The sequence below is a fragment of the Gobio gobio genome (genome assembly GCF_949357685.1).
Source record: "Gobio gobio genome assembly, chromosome: 20".
In the NCBI taxonomy this organism is placed as follows: Eukaryota; Metazoa; Chordata; class Actinopteri; order Cypriniformes; family Gobionidae; genus Gobio; species Gobio gobio.
This window is the reverse complement of record NC_137113.1, coordinates 1,580,849-1,603,133: the sequence shown is the minus strand read 5'-3', so window position 1 is coordinate 1,603,133 and position 22,285 is coordinate 1,580,849. Positions and strand designations below refer to the sequence as shown.

Here is a 22,285-nt window from a genome sequence, read left to right as displayed (position 1 = left end):
TTTCAGGAGAGCGAGAGGGTCTGGGACTGAAGGCTGGGTCAGTGGAACCATCGGACATCCCAGTGTCAACTACTGGTTTCAGGAGAGCGAGAGGGTCTGGGACTGAAGGCTGGGTCAGTGGAACTATCGGACGTCCCAGTGTCAACTACTGGTTTCAGGAGAGCGAGAGGGTCTGGGACTGAAGGCTGGGTCAGTGGAACCATCGGACATCCCAACCGTCAACTACTGGTTTCAGGAGAGCGAGAGGGTCTGGGACTGAAGGCTGGGTCAGTGGAACTATCGGACGTCCCAGTGTCAACTATTGGTTTCAGGAGAGCGAGAGGGTCTGGGAATCAGCTCATGTATATTTCCAGCAAGTAGTAAGCAGACACAAGTGCCAGGTCTGCCACTCCCACTTACCCTCCGGGACAGAAGGTATGGCTCTCAACAAGGGATGTCCGTCTTCATCTGCCCAGCCAGAAGCTGAGTCCCCTCTACATAAGTCCCTTCACCATTGAGAGGCAGATCAATGAAGTCATTTACCAGTTAAATTTACCATCACAGTACCGTATTTCACCAACATTTCACATCCCTCCTCGAACCCTTCTTTAACCCTTTGGACTCTCCTTCTACAGGGTCTGGTGTTGAAGACATGTCTCTTTCTCCTCCTGAGATTGCTGAGGGAGAGAACATCTATCGAGTCATTGCCATCCTGGACTCCCAACAAAGGGGCAGCCATCTTGTTGACTGGGAGGGATATGGACCTCTTAGGTGAGGACATCTTAGATCCCTCCCTGCTTGAAGAGTTCCACATCCACCACCCGAGTCATCCATCTCCGAGAGGTAGAGGCACAGGACTCGCAGAAACACACACACGTTTAAATATTAAAGATAAAGCGAGTAGAAGCGCTCAGTCTCTCCTCATGTAAATAGGTAATCCGCCATGGTGCGAGCAGCACAACTGGCTTTTAAAGGGAAAGGGAGATGAAACTCTGATTGGTTTATTGCAAATTTTCCATTCATAAACTAAATGTTTTATATCCCACTATTTCTTCTTGAATCTTGAAGTCTCTAATTTCATCCTTCAAACTTGTACACAATGACAAGTGTTTTTCTTCTCTTTGTGTATCCAAGTCAGAGTCCTGCACGGGTCCGATTTTGAAAACCCGCACCCGCCCGTACCCGCAGTGCTTAAACCCGCATCTGACTCGTTTTCCGACAACAGCACTAATTAAAATCCGCACCCGACCCAACCCGCTTAAAATAGAACCGACACCCGACCCGCACCCGCAATAAAATCAGTTTAGCATATCACATTATTGACACACTTACAAAAATGTTTATTGCCAGCATACAGAAGTTATTACAGGACCATTAAACACAAGGACAACTTCTGCCGGGAGCTTAACGTGGCTTAATGTACTGTTATTAAGAGACCAAACTCAGTAAACATAATACTAATAACGTATACTATGTACAAAAAATCAGATGAGCCCAGAATATGAACGCAACGCGTATAATTACACGTTAAACGTTTTCCTACCATAGAAAACCATTATAAAAAACACTTAACATGGCTTAATGTAGGCCTACTAAGACAGTGTTATTAAGAGACCAAACTCAGGAAATATAACACAAATACTGTTGGATTGAACTGCTTGTGCTTGGTTTGTTACCACAGTTATCTGCGTGCTTCCTCAGCGATGAAGTTCCACATTTGCGGCTATCTTTTCTTAACTCCTCATGATTCATCTCGACGGCTGCAGTGCAGGCAGAGCGCGCGCGCGGTTGTGATTCTTCTGTGAGGTCACGCGCGCCCCGCGCAGGCCACAGATGAACTGATATGGATTTTAAATTATTTTATCAACTTGGAATACAGGCAAGGCATATTTTTTTTAGGAACACATCTACAATATACATGCATATATTGTTTATATATAGGCCTATATTCGTTTGCACGTGACTGTTTAAAAACCGTGTTTAGACCCGTGTTTCTCCCTTGTCCGATCCGACCCGCACCCGCATCCGACACAGGAGGATGTTTTTCACCCGTTTCAGCAATATTCGCGGGTCACCCGTGCAGGACTCTGATCCAAATCCTTGTTCTTGTGTTGTTGTTGTATCATATTTGAGATGATTGTTTTCCTTTCCTTTATGGTTAATTATGACTTTAAACCAGGGGCTTGTGTCTTTTTAAGTGTGATTGTGTAACATGGCTATAATTAAGAGCATTTTTAGAAAACCTGATGTCTGTTTGGAAAGCGATTACAGGTAAATCCTACTATCGACTTAAGTGTAAATGAGAGAAAATCGAGATAAAGACAAGGAGATGGACTGAATCTGCTTATCCAATTGGAATATGTTTACAGACTACTGTGTGGGACATGACAAAGCTGGATTTGCTGATCTAGCCACTGTTGCACTAAGAAGTTTTGTCCTCCTGAACACACACACACACACACACACACACACACACACACACACACACACACACACACACACACATAAATCCCCAATACTCAGTCAAGTATTTGACTTCCTCTCTGTCAGCTCTATCGTCATGGCGACAGATCTCCAGTCGAGGGCTATCCCACTGATCCCTACAAGGAGATCTCCTGGCCCCAGGGTTTTGGACAGCTCTCTCAGGTATGCAGACATTATTCTCTTTGTTTGAATTGGTTACGTGCTACTTCAGGAGCATAACGTGCAAGACGCTGTGCTATATAAATTACAGTATGTATGTAGAGCGCAACAGTCGCGTTCTGAAAGGTAAAGTCAGTTCATTTTCTCCTTGTTTGACAACCCACAGATGAAACCAGTATAGATGAAATGTCCCTCAATAAAGGGTCTTAAAGGGTTAGTTCACCCAAAAATGAAAATTGTGTCATTAATTCCTCACCCTCATGTGGTTGGACACCCGTCAGACCTCCGTTCATCTTCAGACACAAATGAAGATATTTTAGTGTAAATCTGATGCTCTGAAAGGCCTCCATTGGCTCAACTTTACACTCTCAAGACCCTTAAAAGACACTAAAGACGTCGTTACAAAGTCCATCTCACTACAGCGGTTCTACAATAACTTTATGAATCAGCGAGAATAGTTTTTGTGCGCAAAAAAACCCTAAATAACGACTTATATAGTGATGACGATTTCAAAACACGGCATCATGAAGCTTCAGAGCGTTATGAATCAGTGAGTCGAATCATGATTCGGATCGTGTGTCAAACCGCCAAACTGCTGAAATTTGGCGATTCAAACTCCTGAATCGACTCACTGATTCATAACGCTCTGAAGCTTCATGATGCTTTGTTTTGAAATCGTCATCACTGTATAAGTCGTTATTTAGGGTTTTTTTGCGCACAAAAACTATTCTCGTCACTCCATAAAGTTATTGTAGAGCCGCTGTAGTGAGATGGACTTTGTAACGACGTCTTTAGTGTCTTTTAAGGGTCTTGAGAGTGTAAAGTGCCATTGAGCCAATGGAGGCCTTTCAGAGCATCAGATTTACACTAAAATATCTTCATTTGTGTCTGAAGATGAACGGAGGTCTTACGGGTGTCCAACCACATGAGGGTGAGGAATTAATGACAGAATTTACATTTTTGGGTGAACTTACCCTTTGACAGTGTTTTAAAAACACAATGAAGTCGATTTAAATGTATAATCAATGCCCTTTCCAGAAAAGAAATAACAATAAATGAACTTTTCCTAAGAAAATACTATTGCAATATGACAGATAAACACATTAAAGGTGTCATGAACTGGCTTTTTAAATCTTTTTATCCTGTTGTCTGAGGTCAACTTATGACGTTTGCGTGGTTTTTACATTCAAAAATATCATAATGAATCAGTAATAGGCTATTTTCTGCCTTGTTTTTGAGGCTCTCTGAAAGACGCTCTGTTTTTATGCGTGTGCCGCACCGAAGACTTGGAAGTAAACGCCCACAGCTAGGATTGGATAAGATTTGCATATTTAATGAGCCTCAGCTCCCCTGTCAGTAAACGTGAGGAATTGTTTTGAAAGCGTGTGGGAAAACGCTCAAAGGACTCAAAGAATATCTTTATCTAACAAACACAAAGATTCATCTCTCATCCACCCGCGATTGATTGGAATGTTATTTTTGTATTACTTGGCTTGCCCGATCATCAGTGAATATAACCGCGAACCGTACAAACACACACACACAAATCCAAATCCAGTCTCCACCTGTGTCTTGTTTACAATCGATTCCGCATCGTTTAGCTCCACAAGGCGGTGGGCGGGGCTTGAGGCAGTGCTTCTGCGTTCTATTACGTCAATGGTCGACATATTCTGAGATCTCTCGTTTTCTGGACCTGGTGCCCTGTGAATAACAAGGACGTTTTCAGCTCTGAAACTTACAGGATATTCTTATATCACAATTAACTTTTATATATCATAGGCTCAATTCATCACCCCTTTAACTCACGTGGACCCACTCACACATGCACACAAAAAAGTCAGAATTGTGAGATATAAAGTCAGAATTGTGAGATATAAAGTCAGAATTGTGAGATATAAAGTCAGAATTGTGTGATATAAAGTCAGAATTGTGAGATATAAAGTCAGAATTGTGTGATATAAAGTCAGAATTGTGAGATATAAAGTCAGAATTGTGAGATATAAAGTCAGAATTGTGTGATATAAAGTCAGAATTGTGAGATATAAAGTCAGAATTGTGTGATATAAAGTCAGAATTGTGAGATATAAAGTCAGAATTGTGAGATATAAAGTCAGAATTGTGAGACATAAAGTCAGAATTGTGAGACATAAAGTCGGAATTATGAGATATAAAGTCAGAATTGTGAGATATAAAGTCGGAATTGTGAGATATAAAGTCAGAATTGTGAGATATAAAGTCAGAATTGTGAGATATAAAGACAGAATTGTGAGATATAAAGTCAGAATTGTGAGATATAAAGTCAGAATTGTGAGATATAAAGTCGGAATTGTGAGATATAAAGTCAGAATTGTGAGATATAAAGTCAGAATTGTGAGATATAAAGTCTGAATTGTGAGATATAAAGTCTGAATTGTGAGATATAAAGTCAGAATTGTGAGATATAAAGTCAGAATTGTGTGATATAAAGTCAGAATTGTGTGATATAAAGTCAGAATTGTGTGATATAAAGTCAGAATTGTGTGATATAAAGTCAGAATTGTGTGATATAAAGTCAGAATTGTGAGATATAAAGTCAGAATTGTGAGATATAAAGTCAGAATTGTGAGATATAAAGTCGGAATTGTGAGATATAAAGTCAGAATTGTGAGATATAAAGTCAGAATTGTGAGATATAAAGTCAGAATTGTGTGATATAAAGTCAGAATTGTGAGATATAAAGTCAGAATTGTGAGATATAAAGTCTGAATTGTGTGATATAAAGTCTGAATTGTGAGATATAAAGTCTGAATTGTGAGATATAAAGTCAGAATTGTGAGATATAAAGTCTGAATTGTGTGATATAAAGTCAGAATTGTGTGATATAAAGTCAGAATTGTGAGATATAAAGTCAGAATTGTGAGATATAAAGTCAGAATTGTGAGATATAAAGTCAGAATTGTGTGATATAAAGTCAGAATTGTGAGATATAAAGTCAGAATTGTGTGATATAAAGTCAGAATTGTGAGATATAAAGTCAGAATTGTGAGACATAAAGTCTGAATTGTGAGATATAAAGTCAGAATTGTGAGATATAAAGTCGGAATTGTGAGATATAAAGTCAGAATTGTGAGATATAAAGTCAGAATTGTGAGATATAAAGACAGAATTGTGAGATATAAAGTCAGAATTGTGAGATATAAAGTCAGAATTGTGAGATATAAAGTCGGAATTGTGAGATATAAAGTCAGAATTGTGAGATATAAAGTCAGAATTGTGAGATATAAAGTCTGAATTGTGAGATATAAAGTCAGAATTGTGAGATATAAAGTCAGAATTGTGAGATATAAAGTCAGAATTGTGTGATATAAAGTCAGAATTGTGTGATATAAAGTCAGAATTGTGTGATATAAAGTCAGAATTGTGAGATATAAAGTCAGAATTGTGTGATATAAAGTCAGAATTGTGTGATATAAAGTCAGAATTGTGAGATATAAAGTCTGAATTGTGAGATATAAAGTCAGAATTGTGAGATATAAAGTCAGAATTGTGTGATATAAAGTCAGAATTGTGTGATATAAAGTCAGAATTGTGTGATATAAAGTCAGAATTGTGTGATATAAAGTCAGAATTGTGAGATATAAAGTCAGAATTGTGTGATATAAAGTCAGAATTGTGTGATATAAAGTCAGAATTGTGAGATATAAAGTCAGAATTGTGTGATATAAAGTCAGAATTGTGAGATATAAAGTCAGAATTGTGTGATATAAAGTCAGAATTGTGTGATATAAAGTCAGAATTGTGTGATATAAAGTCAGAATTGTGAGATATAAAGTCAGAATTGTGTGATATAAAGTCAGAATTGTGTGATATAAAGTCAGAATTGTGAGATATAAAGTCTGAATTGTGAGATATAAAGTCAGAATTGTGAGATATAAAGTCTGAATTGTGAGATATAAAGTCAGAATTGTGTGATATAAAGTCTGAATTGTGAGATATAAAGTCAGAATTGTGAGATATAAAGTCAGAATTGTGTGATATAAAGTCAGAATTGTGTGATATAAAGTCAGAATTGTGTGATATAAAGTCAGAATTGTGAGATATAAAGTCAGAATTGTGAGATATAAAGTCAGAATTGTGAGATATAAAGTCAGAATTGTGTGATATAAAGTCAGAATTGTGAGATATAAAGTCAGAATTGTGAGATATAAAGTCAGAATTGTGTGATATAAAGTCAGAATTGTGTGATATAAAGTCAGAATTGTGAGATATAAAGTCAGAATTGTGTGATATAAAGTCAGAATTGTGAGATATAAAGTCAGAATTGTGAGATATAAAGTCTGAATTGTGTGATATAAAGTCTGAATTGTGAGATATAAAGTCTGAATTGTGAGATATAAAGTCAGAATTGTGAGATATAAAGTCTGAATTGTGTGATATAAAGTCAGAATTGTGTGATATAAAGTCAGAATTGTGAGATATAAAGTCAGAATTGTGAGATATAAAGTCAGAATTGTGAGATATAAAGTCAGAATTGTGAGATATAAAGTCAGAATTGTGAGATATAAAGTCAGAATTGTGAGATATAAAGTCAGAATTGTGTGATATAAAGTCAGAATTGTGTGATATAAAGTCAGAATTGTGAGATATAAAGTCTGAATTGTGTGATATAAAGTCTGAATTGTGAGATATAAAGTCTGAATTGTGAGATATAAAGTCAGAATTGTGAGATATAAAGTCTGAATTGTGTGATATAAAGTCAGAATTGTGTGATATAAAGTCAGAATTGTGAGATATAAAGTCAGAATTGTGAGATATAAAGTCAGAATTGTGAGATATAAAGTCAGAATTGTGTGATATAAAGTCAGAATTGTGAGATATAAAGTCAGAATTGTGAGATATAAAGTCAGAATTGTGAGATATAAAGTCAGAATTGTGTGATATAAAGTCAGAATTGTGAGATATAAAGTCAGAATTGTGAGATATAAAGTCAGAATTGTGAGATATAAAGTCAGAATTGTGAGATATAAAGTCAGAATTGTGAGATATAAAGTCAGAATTGTGAGACATAAAGTCTGAATTGTGAGATATAAAGTCAGAATTGTGAGATATAAAGTCAGAATTGTGAGACATAAAGTCGGAATTATGAGATATAAAGTCAGAATTGTGAGATATAAAGTCGGAATTGTGAGATATAAAGTCAGAATTGTGAGATATAAAGTCAGAATTGTGAGATATAAAGACAGAATTGTGAGATATAAAGTCAGAATTGTGAGATATAAAGTCAGAATTGTGAGATATAAAGTCGGAATTGTGAGATATAAAGTCAGAATTGTGAGATATAAAGTCAGAATTGTGAGATATAAAGTCTGAATTGTGAGATATAAAGTCTGAATTGTGAGATATAAAGTCAGAATTGTGAGATATAAAGTCAGAATTGTGTGATATAAAGTCAGAATTGTGTGATATAAAGTCAGAATTGTGAGATATAAAGTCAGAATTGTGAGATATAAAGTCAGAGTTGTGAGATATAAAGTCAGAATTGTGTGATATAAAGTCAGAATTGTGAGATATAAAGTCAGAATTGTGAGATATAAAGTCAGAATTGTGTGATATAAAGTCAGAATTGTGAGATATAAAGTCAGAATTGTGAGATATAAAGTCAGAATTGTGAGATATAAAGTCAGAATTGTGTGATATAAAGTCAGAATTGTGAGATATAAAGTCAGAATTGTGAGATATAAAGTCAGAATTGTGAGATATAAAGTCAGAATTGTGAGATATAAAGTCAGAATTGTGAGATATAAAGTCAGAATTGTGTGATATAAAGTCAGAATTGTGAGATATAAAGTCAGAATTGTGAGATATAAAGTCAGAATTGTGAGATATAAAGTCAGAATTGTGAGATATAAAGTCTGAATTGTGTGATATAAAGTCTGAATTGTGAGATATAAAGTCTGAATTGTGTGATATAAAGTCAGAATTGTGAGATATAAAGTCTGAATTGTGAGATATAAAGTCTGAATTGTGTGATATAAAGTCTGAATTGTGTGATATAAAGTCTGAATTGTGAGATATAAAGTCTGAATTGTGAGATATAAAGTCTGAATTGTGAGATATAAAGTCAGAATTGTGAGATATAAAGTCAGAATTGTGAGATATAAAGTCAGAATTGTGTGATATAAAGTCAGAATTGTGAGATATAAAGTCAGAATTGTGAGATATAAAGTCAGAATTGTGAGATATAAAGTCAGAATTGTGTGATATAAAGTCAGAATTGTGAGATATAAAGTCAGAATTGTGAGATATAAAGTCAGAATTGTGAGATATAAAGTCAGAATTGTGTGATATAAAGTCAGAATTGTGAGATATAAAGTCAGAATTGTGAGATATAAAGTCAGAATTGTGAGATATAAAGTCAGAATTGTGAGATATAAAGTCAGAATTGTGAGATATAAAGTCAGAATTGTGTGATATAAAGTCAGAATTGTGAGATATAAAGTCAGAATTGTGAGATATAAAGTCTGAATTGTGAGATATAAAGTCAGAATTGTGAGATATAAAGTCTGAATTGTGTGATATAAAGTCTGAATTGTGAGATATAAAGTCTGAATTGTGTGATATAAAGTCAGAATTGTGTGATATAAAGTCAGAATTGTGAGATATAAAGTCAGAATTGTGAGATATAAAGTCAGAATTGTGAGATATAAAGTCAGAATTGTGAGATATAAAGACAGAATTGTGAGATATAAAGTCAGAATTGTGAGATATAAAGTCAGAATTGTGAGATATAAAGTCAGAATTGTGAGATATAAAGTCAGAATTGTGAGATATAAAGTCAGAATTGTGAGATATAAAGTCAGAATTGTGAGATATAAAGTCAGAATTGTGTGATATAAAGTCAGAATTGTGAGATATAAAGTCTGAATTGTGTGATATAAAGTCTGAATTGTGAGATATAAAGTCAGAATTGTGTGATATAAAGTCTGAATTGTGAGATATAAAGTCTGAATTGTGTGATATAAAGTCAGAATTGTGTGATATAAAGTCAGAATTGTGAGATATAAAGTCAGAATTGTGAGATATAAAGTCAGAATTGTGAGATATAAAGTCAGAATTGTGAGATATAAAGACAGAATTGTGAGATATAAAGTCAGAATTGTGAGATATAAAGTCAGAATTGTGAGATATAAAGTCAGAATTGTGAGATATAAAGTCAGAATTGTGAGATATAAAGTCAGAATTGTGAGATATAAAGTCAGAATTGTGTGATATAAAGTCAGAATTGTGAGATATAAAGTCAGAATTGTGAGATATAAAGTCAGAATTGTGAGATATAAAGTCAGAATTGTGAGATATAAAGTCTGAATTGTGTGATATAAAGTCTGAATTGTGAGATATAAAGTCTGAATTGTGAGATATAAAGTCAGAATTGTGTGATATAAAGTCAGAATTGTGAGATATAAAGTCAGAATTGTGAGATATAAAGTCAGAATTGTGTGATATAAAGTCAGAATTGTGAGATATAAAGTCAGAATTGTGAGATATAAAGTCAGAATTGTGAGATATAAAGTCAGAATTGTGAGATATAAAGTCAGAATTGTGAGATATAAAGTCAGAATTGTGTGATATAAAGTCAGAATTGTGAGATATAAAGTCAGAATTGTGAGATATAAAGTCTGAATTGTGTGATATAAAGTCTGAATTGTGAGATATAAAGTCTGAATTGTGAGATATAAAGTCAGAATTGTGTGATATAAAGTCAGAATTGTGTGATATAAAGTCAGAATTGTGAGATATAAAGTCAGAATTGTGAGATATAAAGTCAGAATTGTGAGATATAAAGTCAGAATTGTGAGATATAAAGTCAGAATTGTGAGATATAAAGTCAGAATTGTGTGATATAAAGTCAGAATTGTGAGATATAAAGTCAGAATTGTGAGATATAAAGTCAGAATTGTGAGATATAAAGTCAGAATTGTGAGATATAAAGTCTGAATTGTGAGATATAAAGTCAGAATTGTGAGATATAAAGTCTGAATTGTGTGATATAAAGTCTGAATTGTGAGATATAAAGTCTGAATTGTGTGATATAAAGTCAGAATTGTGTGATATAAAGTCAGAATTGTGAGATATAAAGTCAGAATTGTGAGATATAAAGTCAGAATTGTGAGATATAAAGTCAGAATTGTGTGATATAAAGTCAGAATTGTGTGATATAAAGTCAGAACGCAGACGGTTAATAGGCAGCAAACTTCTGATGTAATAGGCATGATGTACTTCAAGGATGTTATTTCACAAGAGGGTTTGTTAATTTCTGTAACTCGATCTTCTCAATTTTCCAGGTGGGAAAGAAGCAGCACTATAAACTAGGTCAGTTTTTAAAGAAACGCTACAGTGGATTCCTGAGTGAGGACTATAAGCATGACGAGGTCACTCTCTCTTTAAATTCTGTTTAAACATGTAATGGATACACGAAGTTGTCAGACTTGCATGTTTAAATGGCATATTCCACCTTTGAGCTGCAGATAGTCATCAGAAGCACAGATCATGATCGGACGCTGATGAGTGCAGAAGCTAACCTGGCCGGCATGTTCCCACCTTCCAGATCTGAGGAGTTTATGCCATGTTTGCAATGGCATCCGATTCCGGTCCACACTGTCCCAGAGGATAAGGACTGGGTAAGTCATCACACTGAAGCTCTGTTCACATCTGCACTACAGCATCATTAGAGAATATCTCTGGATGTCTGAAAACTGTTTCCATGGCCATACGACCTGCATACAGTGTGTTTGCCTTTGTTTTTTTCTTTACAGCTGCTCTCATTCCCACTAAAAGACTGTCCACGTTATACACAGCTCATGAAAGAGACAGAAAACTCTACTCAATTTCGTGACATGGCTGCCAATTATACGGTGAGTCCATCTTGCAGAAACCCAGTTATAATAGCAGGCCGTCTGTCTATAGACTTTACAGCAATGTTTATTACATTTAATTATGATATAGTGCAGCATTTATTTATTATTATCAGTCCACAAATCATTTAACCAGGGGAATTTTTAAAGGTGCAGTGTGTAATATTTATGAGGATCTATTGATAGAAATGCGAAATAATATAGATAACTATGTTTCCAGTGGCGTATATGAGCTGTTATGTTTTTATTACCTTAGAATGAGCCGTTTCTATCTACACACACCGCGGGTCCCGTACAGTGAAGCCGCCATTTTGTGCCGCCATGTTTCTACGGTAGCCCTAAACGGACAAACTGCTCTGCAGAGTGTTAACTACTCTCTGCTCTCTCAACATTTTTGTCCTGTGTGGGCCACCGTAGCTTCTCTATGTGCTCTGTAAGGGAGGGGTGAGCGTTGGGTGATGCAATTCACAACCTCACCACTAGATGCCGCTAAAAATCACACACACTGCACCTTTAACATGTTGCTAGCATTTGTTAACATAAATTAGCACGTTTTAGCATTAATTAGCATGTTGCTAGCATGTTTTAACACGTTGCAAGCATGAATTAACATGTTTTGTTAATGTGTTGTCACAAATTAGCATTTTGCTAACATTATTTTAACATGTTGCTAATCTGTTTTAACATGTTAGCATTAATTAACATATTTTAAGATGTTGTTAAGATTAATTAGCATGTTGTTAGCATTTTTAACACAAATTAACAAGTTTGCTATCATGTTTTATCATGGATTAGCATGTTGATATCATGTTGTTGGAAGGAATTATCAATGTTGCTAGAATGAATTAGCAAATTTGCTAGCATTTGTTAACAAATTAGTATGTTTTAACGTTAATTAGCATGTCGCTAAAATATTTTAACAAGTTACTAACATGAATTAGCATTTTGTTAACATGTTTTATCATGAATTAGCATGTTGTTTACATGAATTATCATGTTTTATCATGAATTAGCATGTTGATAACACATTTTAGCATGAATTGGCTTGAATCACCATGTTTTAGCATGAATTTGCATGTTGCTAGCATGGTTTAGGCTTTTGGTAACATTTTAACATCTCGTTAACATGATTTAACATTAATCAGCATGTTTTAGCATGTTGCTAATATAAATGAGCATGTTGCTAGCATGAATTAGCATGTTTTAAAATTATATAGAACGGTGGTAGCATGTTTTATCATTAATTATAATTTTGTTAGTGTGAATTAGCATGTTTTAACAAGTTGCTAGCATGAATTAGCATGTTGATTACATATTTTAGCACAAATTTACATGTTAGTAGCATGATTTAGCATGTTGTTAATGTTTTAACATCTTGTTAACGTGATTTAGCATGAATAAGCATGTTTTAGCGTTTTGCTAATATGAATTGGCATGTTGCTAGCATTTTTAGCTAAAATTTGCATGCTGCTAGCATGAATTAGCATGATTTTGCATGTTTTAACAAGATATAGAATCTTGCTAGCATAAATTGGCACATTGAGCATTAATAAGCATGTTGTTAGCATGATTTAGCATGCTGCTAGTATGTTGTTAACATAAATTACCATGCTGTTAGAATAAATTAGCACGATTCATGGCTTTCTCAAGCCAACTTAATTAATAACATCATTCCCATAGTTTTAGAAGATTTTGTGTTTTTAAGAATTTGGACACTTTGTTGGGTATTCTGCAAAAACATTTAAAATTCTTTAAAAATCAAAGGTTAAAGGCAGAAAGCGTATACTAATTGTGTTTTGTCGTATAAGATGTGTGAGTGGTATTTATATAGTGTATAAGTGCGTCAATAAAACAACATGAATATGTACGTTTTTACTGCTGTCCTAATAAGCTTTTTTTTGTCTTGCTCCTTATTTTTTTCATGTGTGTGCCTTACAATGTTAGCATGTTCCCTGTCTTGCAATGTAAACGTGCAATAAAAAGCCATCATGGTTATGTTTTTATGCAGGACTTTATAGAAATGGTGAGAAAAAACACAGGACTGAAGACAGCCACCATTGCGTCTGTTTGGACTGTCTATGACGCGTTGTTCTGTGAGGTGAGTTTCACATTATTCATGACTTCCTCTAGCATTAAAGTCCCCTGTGGTGAAAATCAGTGTTTTAATGTTGTTTATATGTCTATGTGTTTGTTTTTAATATGCTTTAAGCACTAGTAATCCAGATTTGGTCATCTGAAAAAGTGTGTATTTTGCTTTGAAAAACCGGCACAAAAGAAAGATGGATTACCTGATCCTGGATAGCAAAACGTGGATGATTTCCAAATCCAGATTAAACTTTTTCTGGCCCCAGATGCTCAGAATTAAATCCAGACCATGAATGGTGTGGGATCAGTTCTGTTATTCTCCTTCCCCAGGAGATACATAGGAAGGGGCCTGCACCACAGTGGGTGACTCCAAAAGTGATGGAAAAGCTGAAGGTGCTGAATGACTTTTCCTATCAGATTATGTTTGGAGTCTATGGGAGAGAGGAGAAGTGCAGACTACAGGGAGGTGAGAGCTTATCCCTAGGAAGAGCATCTTATTACATTTTAATTAAATTAATGAAAGAAACAGGAAATGCAAGAGAAAAACATTTATGTGAGGTTGAACACTGAAAGTAGTTTTTTTGTGCCGATCATATTTTCATAGTTAAACAGTCAGACACTTTTATGCACACATCAATGCTTTGATCAGTGTTGAGAGGCCGAATGCTATGTCATTATAGTGAAGGGACTAGGGGTGCAAAGGGTGTTTCCACGGGAACTTAATCTGGGGATTTTTGGAAATATTCCAATTTGGAAACTTAATGAGAATTTATGAGAATTTACGAGAATTTATGCTAATTTACAGGAATTTACGAGAATTTAGAGGAATTTATTGGAATTTATGGGAAATAATGAGAATTTATGGGAAATAAGAATTTATGGGAAATAATAAGAATTTATGAAAATTTACAATAATTTATGGGAATTTACGAGAATTTATGGGAATTTACAGGAATTCATGAGGATTCATGGGAAATAATAAGAATTTACGGGAATTTTTGAGTATTTACAAAAAATTGTGGGAATTTACAGGAATTTATGTGAATTTATGAGAATTTATGTGAATTTATGGGAATTTATGAGAAATTATGGGAATTTATGAGAATTTACAACAATTTATGGTAATTTACGTGAATTTATGGGAATTTACCGGAATTTACAGGCATTTACGGAAATTTATGAGAATTTACGAGAATTTATGTGAATTTACAAGAATTTATAGGAAATAATGAGAATTTATTTTAATTTCTAAGAATTTATGTGAATTCATGAGGATTTATGGGAAACAATAAGAATTTACGGGAATTTATGAGAATTTACAATAATTTATGGGAAATAATGAGAATTTATGGGAAATAATAAGAATTTATGGGAATTTACGAGAATTTATGGGAATTCATGACAATTTTTGGGAATTACGAGAATTTATGGGAATTTATGAGGATTTATGGGAAATAATGAGAATTTATGGGAAATAAAAATTTATGGGAAATAATAAGAATTTATGGGAATTTACAATAATTTATGGAATTTACGAGAATTTATGGGAATTTACAGAAATTCATGAGGATTTATGGGAAATAATAAGAATTTACGGGAATTTATGAGAATTTACAATAATTTATGGATATTTATGGGAATTTATGAGAATTTACAATAATTTTTGGGAATTTATGTGAATTTATAAGAATTTATGAGAATTTATGGGAATTTATGAGAAATTATGGAAATTTATGAGAATTTACAATAATTTATGGGAATTTACGTGAATTTATGTGAATTTAAAAGAATTTACAAGAATTTATAGGAAATAATGAGAATTTATGTTAATTTCTAAGAATTTATGTGAATTCATGAGGATTTATGGGAAATAATAAGAATTTACGGGAATTTATGAGAATTTACAATAATTTATGGGAAATAATGAGAATTTATTGGAAATAATAAGAATTTATGGGAATTTACGAGAATTTATGGGAATTCATGACAATTATTGGGAATTACGAGAATTTATGGGAATTTACAGGAATTTATGAGGATTTATGGGAAATAATGAGAATTTATGGGAATTTACGAGAATTTACAGGAATTTATGAGGAATTTATGAAAATGTATGGGAATTTACGAGAATTTATGGGGAATTTATGAGAATTTACGAGAAGGTATGGGAATTTACGAGAATTTATGGGAATTTACGAGAATTTATGAAAATGTATGGGAATTTACGAGAATTTATGGGGAATTTACGAGAATTTATGGAAATTTACAAAGTTTTTACTATCACTTTTTAACAATTTAACACATCCTTGCTGAATACAATTATTAATTTCTTTCAAAAAAGAAAGAAAGAAAAATGAATGACCCAAACCTTTGAACGGTAGTGTATATTGTTACAAAAGATTTCTATTTTAAATAAATGCTGTTCTTTTTTAAACTTTTTATTCACCAGTGAATCCTGAAAAACATTACAGGTTAAAAAAATATTAAGCAGCACAACTGTTTCCAACATTGATAATAAATCAGAATATTAGAATGATTTCTGAAGGATCATGTGACACTGAAGACTTAAAAAAAATTCACGTGAATAAATTATATTTGAAGTATATTAAAATAGAAAACCATTATTTTGAATTGTAATAATATTTCACAATATTGCTGTTTTTTTATCAAATGTCAAAACAAAAAAAGAAACTATATTGTCCCTGTTATAGGCTAACCTGCAATTTTGCATATTACCAGTTTATTCCCATTAATTCCCATGGAAAGTTTCCAGCCTTGAAAATTCCAAGAATTTTGCAACCCTAGCAGGGAGACGTCAATGTAAACTGTTCCACATTCTCAGGCCTGCTGGTAAATCAGATCATTAAGGATCTCTCAGCCGCAGCCGCTCCGGACTCTAAACAAAGGCTGAAGATGAGGGTATACTCCGCTGTAAGTCCAAAGCTCCTAAACTTTCCTTTTTCAGTCAATATTCTTCTAAAAAAAAAAGAAGTGGGATCTGTTCAGAGAAAGTAATGTAACTCTTTCCTTACTAGCATGACACAACAATCGTAGCTCTGCAGGAAGCCCTGGGCGTCTTTAATGGCCTGCAGCCTCCATACGCCTCCTGTCATCTGATTGAACTTCACCAGGAAGAGAACGGGTAACATATCGTCTGTGTTTCCTAAACTTACGTCTCTAGATGGCATCTTTGGTCAACCAAAATATTCCTTATGGAATTTATGAGAATTTATGGGAATTTATGAGAATTTATGGGAATTTATAAGGATTTATGGGAATTTATGAGAATTTATGGGTATTCATGAGAATTTATGGGAGATAATGAGAATTTATGAGAATTTATTTGGATTTATGGGAATTTATAAGGATTTATGGGAATTTATGGAAATGTATGAGAATTTATGGGTATTCATGAGGATTTATGGGAAGTTATGATAATTTATGGGAAATTTATATAAACTGTTTCATTTACAAACATAAATATAATTTAGACTTTCCCATTATTTTTTGAGGATTTATGGGAATTTACGGGAATATATGGGAATTTAGGGGAATTCATGAGGAATTATTAGAATTTATGGAAAATAATGAGAATTTATGGGAATTTACGTGAATTTATGAGAATTTATGGGAAATAATGAGGATTTATGGGAATTTTTGGAACTTTATGGGAATTCATGAGAATTTATGAGAAGTTATGCGAATTTATGGGAATTCATGAGAATTTATGGGAAGTTTTGAAAATGTATGGTAAATAATGAGAATTTATGGGAATTTACGAGAATTTATGGAAATGTATGGGAATTCATGAGAATTTAAAGGAAGTAATGAGAATTTATGGAAAATAACGAGAATTTATGGAAAATAATGAGAATTTATGGGAATTTACGGGAGTTTATGAGGATTTATGGGAATTTAATAGAATTTATGGAAATGTATGGGAATTCATGAGAATTTATGGAAATGTATGGGAATTCATGAGAATTTATAGGAAGTTATTAGAATTTGTGGGAAAATAATGAGAATTTATGGAAAATAATGAAAATGTACGGGAATTTATGGGAATTTTTGAAAATGTATGGGAATTCATGAGAATTTATGGGAAGTTATGAGAATTTATGGAAATGTATGGAAATTTATGGTAATTCATGAGAATTTATGGAAATTTATGAGAATTTATGGGTATTCATGAGAATTTATGGGAGATAATGAGAATTCATGGGAATTTATTTGGATTTATGGGAATTTACGAGAATTTATGGAAATGTATGGGAATTCATGAGAATTTATGGGAAATAATGAGAATTTATGAGGATTTATGGGAATTTACAAGAATATATGGGAATTTAGGGGATGTTATTAGAATTTATGGAAAATAATGAGAATTTATGGGAATTTACGTGAATTTATGGGAAATAATGAGGATTTATGGGAATTTTTGGAACTTTATGGGAATTCATGAGAAGTTATGCGAATTTATGGAAATTTATGGGAATTCATGAGAATTTATGGGAAGTTATGAAAATGTATGGTAAACAATGAGAATTTATGGGAATTTATGAGAATTTATGGAAATGTATGGGAATTCATGAGAATTTATAGGAAGTAATGAGAATATATGGAAAATAACGAGAATTTATGGAAAATAATGAGAATTTATGGGGATTTATGGGAGTTTATAAGGATTTATGGGAATTTAAGAGACTTTATGGAAATGTATGGGAATTCATGAGAATTTATGGGAAGTTATTAGAATTTGTGGGAAAATAATGAGAATTTATGAAAAATAATGAAAATGTATGGGAATTTAAGGGAATTTTTGAAAATTTATGGGAATTCATGAGAATTTATGGGAAGTTATGAGAATTTATGGAAATGTATGGGAGTTTATGGTAATTCATGAGAATTTATGGAAATGTATGGGGATTTATGAGAATTTATAGGAATTTCTGGGAAATAATGAGAATTTATGGGAATTTATAAGGATTTATGGGAATTTACGAGAATTTATGGAAATTCATGAGAATTTATGGGAGATAATGAGAATTTATGGGAATTTATTTGGATTTATGGGAATTTACGATAATTTATGGAAATGTATGGGAATTCATGAGAATTTATGGGAAGTTATGAGAATTTATGGGAAATAATGAGAATTTATGGGAATTTATGAGGATTTATGGGAATTTACGAGAATATATGGGAATTTAGGGGAATTCATGGGAAGTTATTAGAATTTATGGAAAATAATGAGAATTTATGGGAATTTTTGGAACTTTATGGATATTAATGAGAATTTATGAGAAGTTATGAAAATGTATGGTAAATAATGAGAATTTATGGGAATTTACGAGAATTTATGGAAATGTATGGGAGTTCATGAGAATTTATAGGAAGTAATGAGAATTTATGGAAAATAACGAAAATTTATGGAAAATAATTTGAGAATTTATGGGAATTTACGGGAGTTTATGAGGATTTATGGGAATTTAAGAGAATTTATGGAAATGTATGGGAATTCATGAGAATTTATGGGAAGTTATTAGAATTTGTGGGAAAATAATGAGAATTTATGGAAAATAATGAAAATGTATGGGAATTTACGGGAATTTTTGAAAATGTATGGGAATTCATGAGAATTTATGGGAAATTATGAGAATTTATGGGAATTTATAAGGATTTATGGGAATTTACGAGAATTTATGGAAATTCATGAGAATTTATGGGAGATAATGAGAATTTATGGGAATTTATTTGGATTTATGGGAATTTACGATAATTTATGGAAATGTATGGGAATTCATGAGAATTTATGGGAAGTTATGAGAATTTATGGGAAATAATGAGAATTTATGGGAATTTATGAGGATTTATGGGAATTTACGAGAATATATGGGAATTTAGGGGAATTCATGGGAAGTTATTAGAATTTATGGAAAATAATGAGAATTTATGGGAATTTTTGGAACTTTATGGATATTAATGAGAATTTATGAGAAGTTATGAAAATGTATAGTAAATAATGAGAATTTATGGGAATTTACGAGAATTTATGGAAATGTATGGGAGTTCATGAGAATTTATAGGAAGTAATGAGAATTTATGGAAAATAACGAAAATTTATGGAAAATAATTTGAGAATTTATGGGAATTTACGGGAGTTTATGAGGATTTATGGGAATTTAAGAGAATTTATGGAAATGTATGGGAATTCATGAGAATTTATGGGAAGTTATTAGAATTTGTGGGAAAATAATGAGAATTTATGGAAAATAATGAAAATGTATGGGAATTTACGGGAATTTTTGAAAATGTATGGGAATTCATGAGAATTTATGGGAAATTATGAGAATTTATGGAAATGTATGGAAATGTATGGAAATTTATGGTAATTCATTAGAATTTATGGAAATGTATGGGGATTTATGAGAATTTATAGGAATTTGTGGGAAATAATGAGAATTTATGGGAATTTTTGGAAATGTATGGGAAATAATGATAATTTATGGGAATTTACAGGAATTTTGGGAAATTTATATAAACTGTTTCATTTACAAACATAAATATAATTTAGACTTTCCCATTAATTTTCCATGTGGGGTTCGTTTGGACCTCAAAGACAATGAGTGTGACTATTTTTTAACATAACATAATCTGGGGAATTATTCCAAATTAGATCCAATTTTCCTTTGACTGTCTCTCTCAGGATGTTCTCAGTGGAGATGTTTTATCGCAACGACAACACCACACCTAAGCCTGTGCCTTTACCGGGCTGTTCCCAGACCTGCTCCCTGGAGAAATTTGTGAAGCTCACTCGAGACGTCATACCACAAGACAGGAATAAAGAGTGTCAGATAAAGGAAGAAGACACAGACGCTGGTAAACACAATCATGCACATTAATAAATGTGCCACTGGAGCTCAACTGCAGTCCTGCTTCTCACGGGTGTATCTGTGCCAATAGCCAACTATACATCGCATAGGTCAAAATTATACAATTTTCTTGTATACCATAAATCATTACGATATGAAGATCATGTTCCATGAAGATATTTAGTTTGATAAATGTATTATTAGTAGTGATATGCATTGCTAAGGACTTCATTTGGACAACATTAAAGGAGATTTTCTCAATATTAAGATTTTTTTTGCACTCTTAGATTCCAGATTTTCAAATTATTTTCAATATTGTCCCATCCTAAGAAACCATACATCAATGGAAAGATTATTTATAGGGTCACAAATTGCTTACATGTTTTTTATGCACACACAAACAGTAAATTATAAGTATTTAAACCGCAGTTTGTAACTAAAATCCCTTCCATACAGCACAAATACTCATTTTTCACTCATTTTGTTTCTATAAAAAAATGCATGCATTTACCCCAAAATATATATAAGATTGTAAATGTAAATGGATTTTGTAGTTTTAAAATTTGAAAAATATATTTCCATAATGCAGTTCACAACATATTTTTAGTAGGGATACACTGATACCACTCTTCCCAGAACGAGTCCGGTCCTGATACTTTTATTATTAGTACTACAGAAATAATCAAATGTAAAACAACACTGGATAGTCTTGTAAAAATTAAATACAAATGAATGCTTACAAATAAAGTTATTCAGTAAGAGCAGAGAGAGATTTTCTTTGTGTTTTGTTGTTTGATGAGGAATATTAGGCTGCTGTCCCTTTAAGAGCTTATGCACGGATCCAATACACTGATACACAACATGCGTTATCTTTCTCAACTATTTCACGTTCCAAAAAAATCATTGTGCTTAACTGAATACTTGCCAGAACGGGCATTTTGACATAATGTTGTATGCATTTGACTGTTTAAGCCCAATAAGCCTCTCGAACGAGGCATCTCTGTAAAGCCAAACACTCAGAATAATGCATCACTTTGAGTAGAGCCAACTCAAATTAAACACATTAGTTCAAATGAACTTTTACGAGTATTTAACACTTTCTTTTTCTTTTGAGTTCACAGAGCAGACCCATTTTAAGTCAACTGAACCGTTCCATTGCTTATAAATTATTTAAGTTTAGCATTTTCTGAATTAGCTTGCTATAGCTAGCTAAGTTTATAATAATAAGCTTAACCCTGGCACCTGCTGAAAGGCATCGCAAATTGGATGTTTATCTGCACTTTATTCATAAATTGCAACAGGTAACATTGAACAACATGCCAATTATTGTGTAAATGACCATCGTTCTCTTCTAGACGCTGTGAAGGACATGACATCTGAAAGATTTCGTGAAATTGTTCATCGCAGATTATGGGAGGCGGAGCTTCGAAGAATCCGTTCTAAAGCTCTCCACCCGTTAAGTGTATGGGAGGACGAGTGAGCTGAAAAATGAGCTTCTCTAAAGAAGTGTTACTGTAATTTAGTTTAAAATGTTCTGTATTTTTTGTTTATTTTTGATCTGGCCAGAAATGGATTTACATAAAAAAGGGAAGATTAAGAAGATTAATAAAGATTTAGCGCTGACGTGTGCGTGATATTTCACACTTATCTTTAATGAAAAATTCATCACATCATTATTGCTGTAAACACACACAATCTCACACACTCACCAACTCTCACACACACACACACACACACACACACACACACACACACACACACACACACACACACACACACACACACACACACACACACACACACACACACACACAC

General features: G+C 33.1%; 1 protein-coding gene across 1 annotated transcript in view; it reads left to right on the top strand.

The window, feature by feature from the left end:
• LOC307144155 (lysosomal acid phosphatase-like) overlaps window positions 1–22,114 on the top strand; it is a 27,896-nt gene extending 5,782 nt beyond the window's left edge. Inside the window, exons 3-12 of the mRNA XM_079846194.1 lie at window positions 2,530–2,625; window positions 10,944–11,030; window positions 11,127–11,279; window positions 11,415–11,513; window positions 13,522–13,611; window positions 13,929–14,064; window positions 16,441–16,529; window positions 16,634–16,740; window positions 20,305–20,477; window positions 21,826–22,114. Of these exons, the coding sequence (XP_079702320.1) occupies window positions 11,163–11,279; window positions 11,415–11,513; window positions 13,522–13,611; window positions 13,929–14,064; window positions 16,441–16,529; window positions 16,634–16,740; window positions 20,305–20,477; window positions 21,826–21,950 (936 nt within the window). The 5' untranslated portion in view covers window positions 2,530–2,625; window positions 10,944–11,030; window positions 11,127–11,162 and the 3' untranslated portion in view covers window positions 21,951–22,114. The remainder of the gene's footprint in view (window positions 1–2,529; window positions 2,626–10,943; window positions 11,031–11,126; window positions 11,280–11,414; window positions 11,514–13,521; window positions 13,612–13,928; window positions 14,065–16,440; window positions 16,530–16,633; window positions 16,741–20,304; window positions 20,478–21,825) is intronic.
• Window positions 22,115–22,285: the final 171 nt, after the last annotated feature.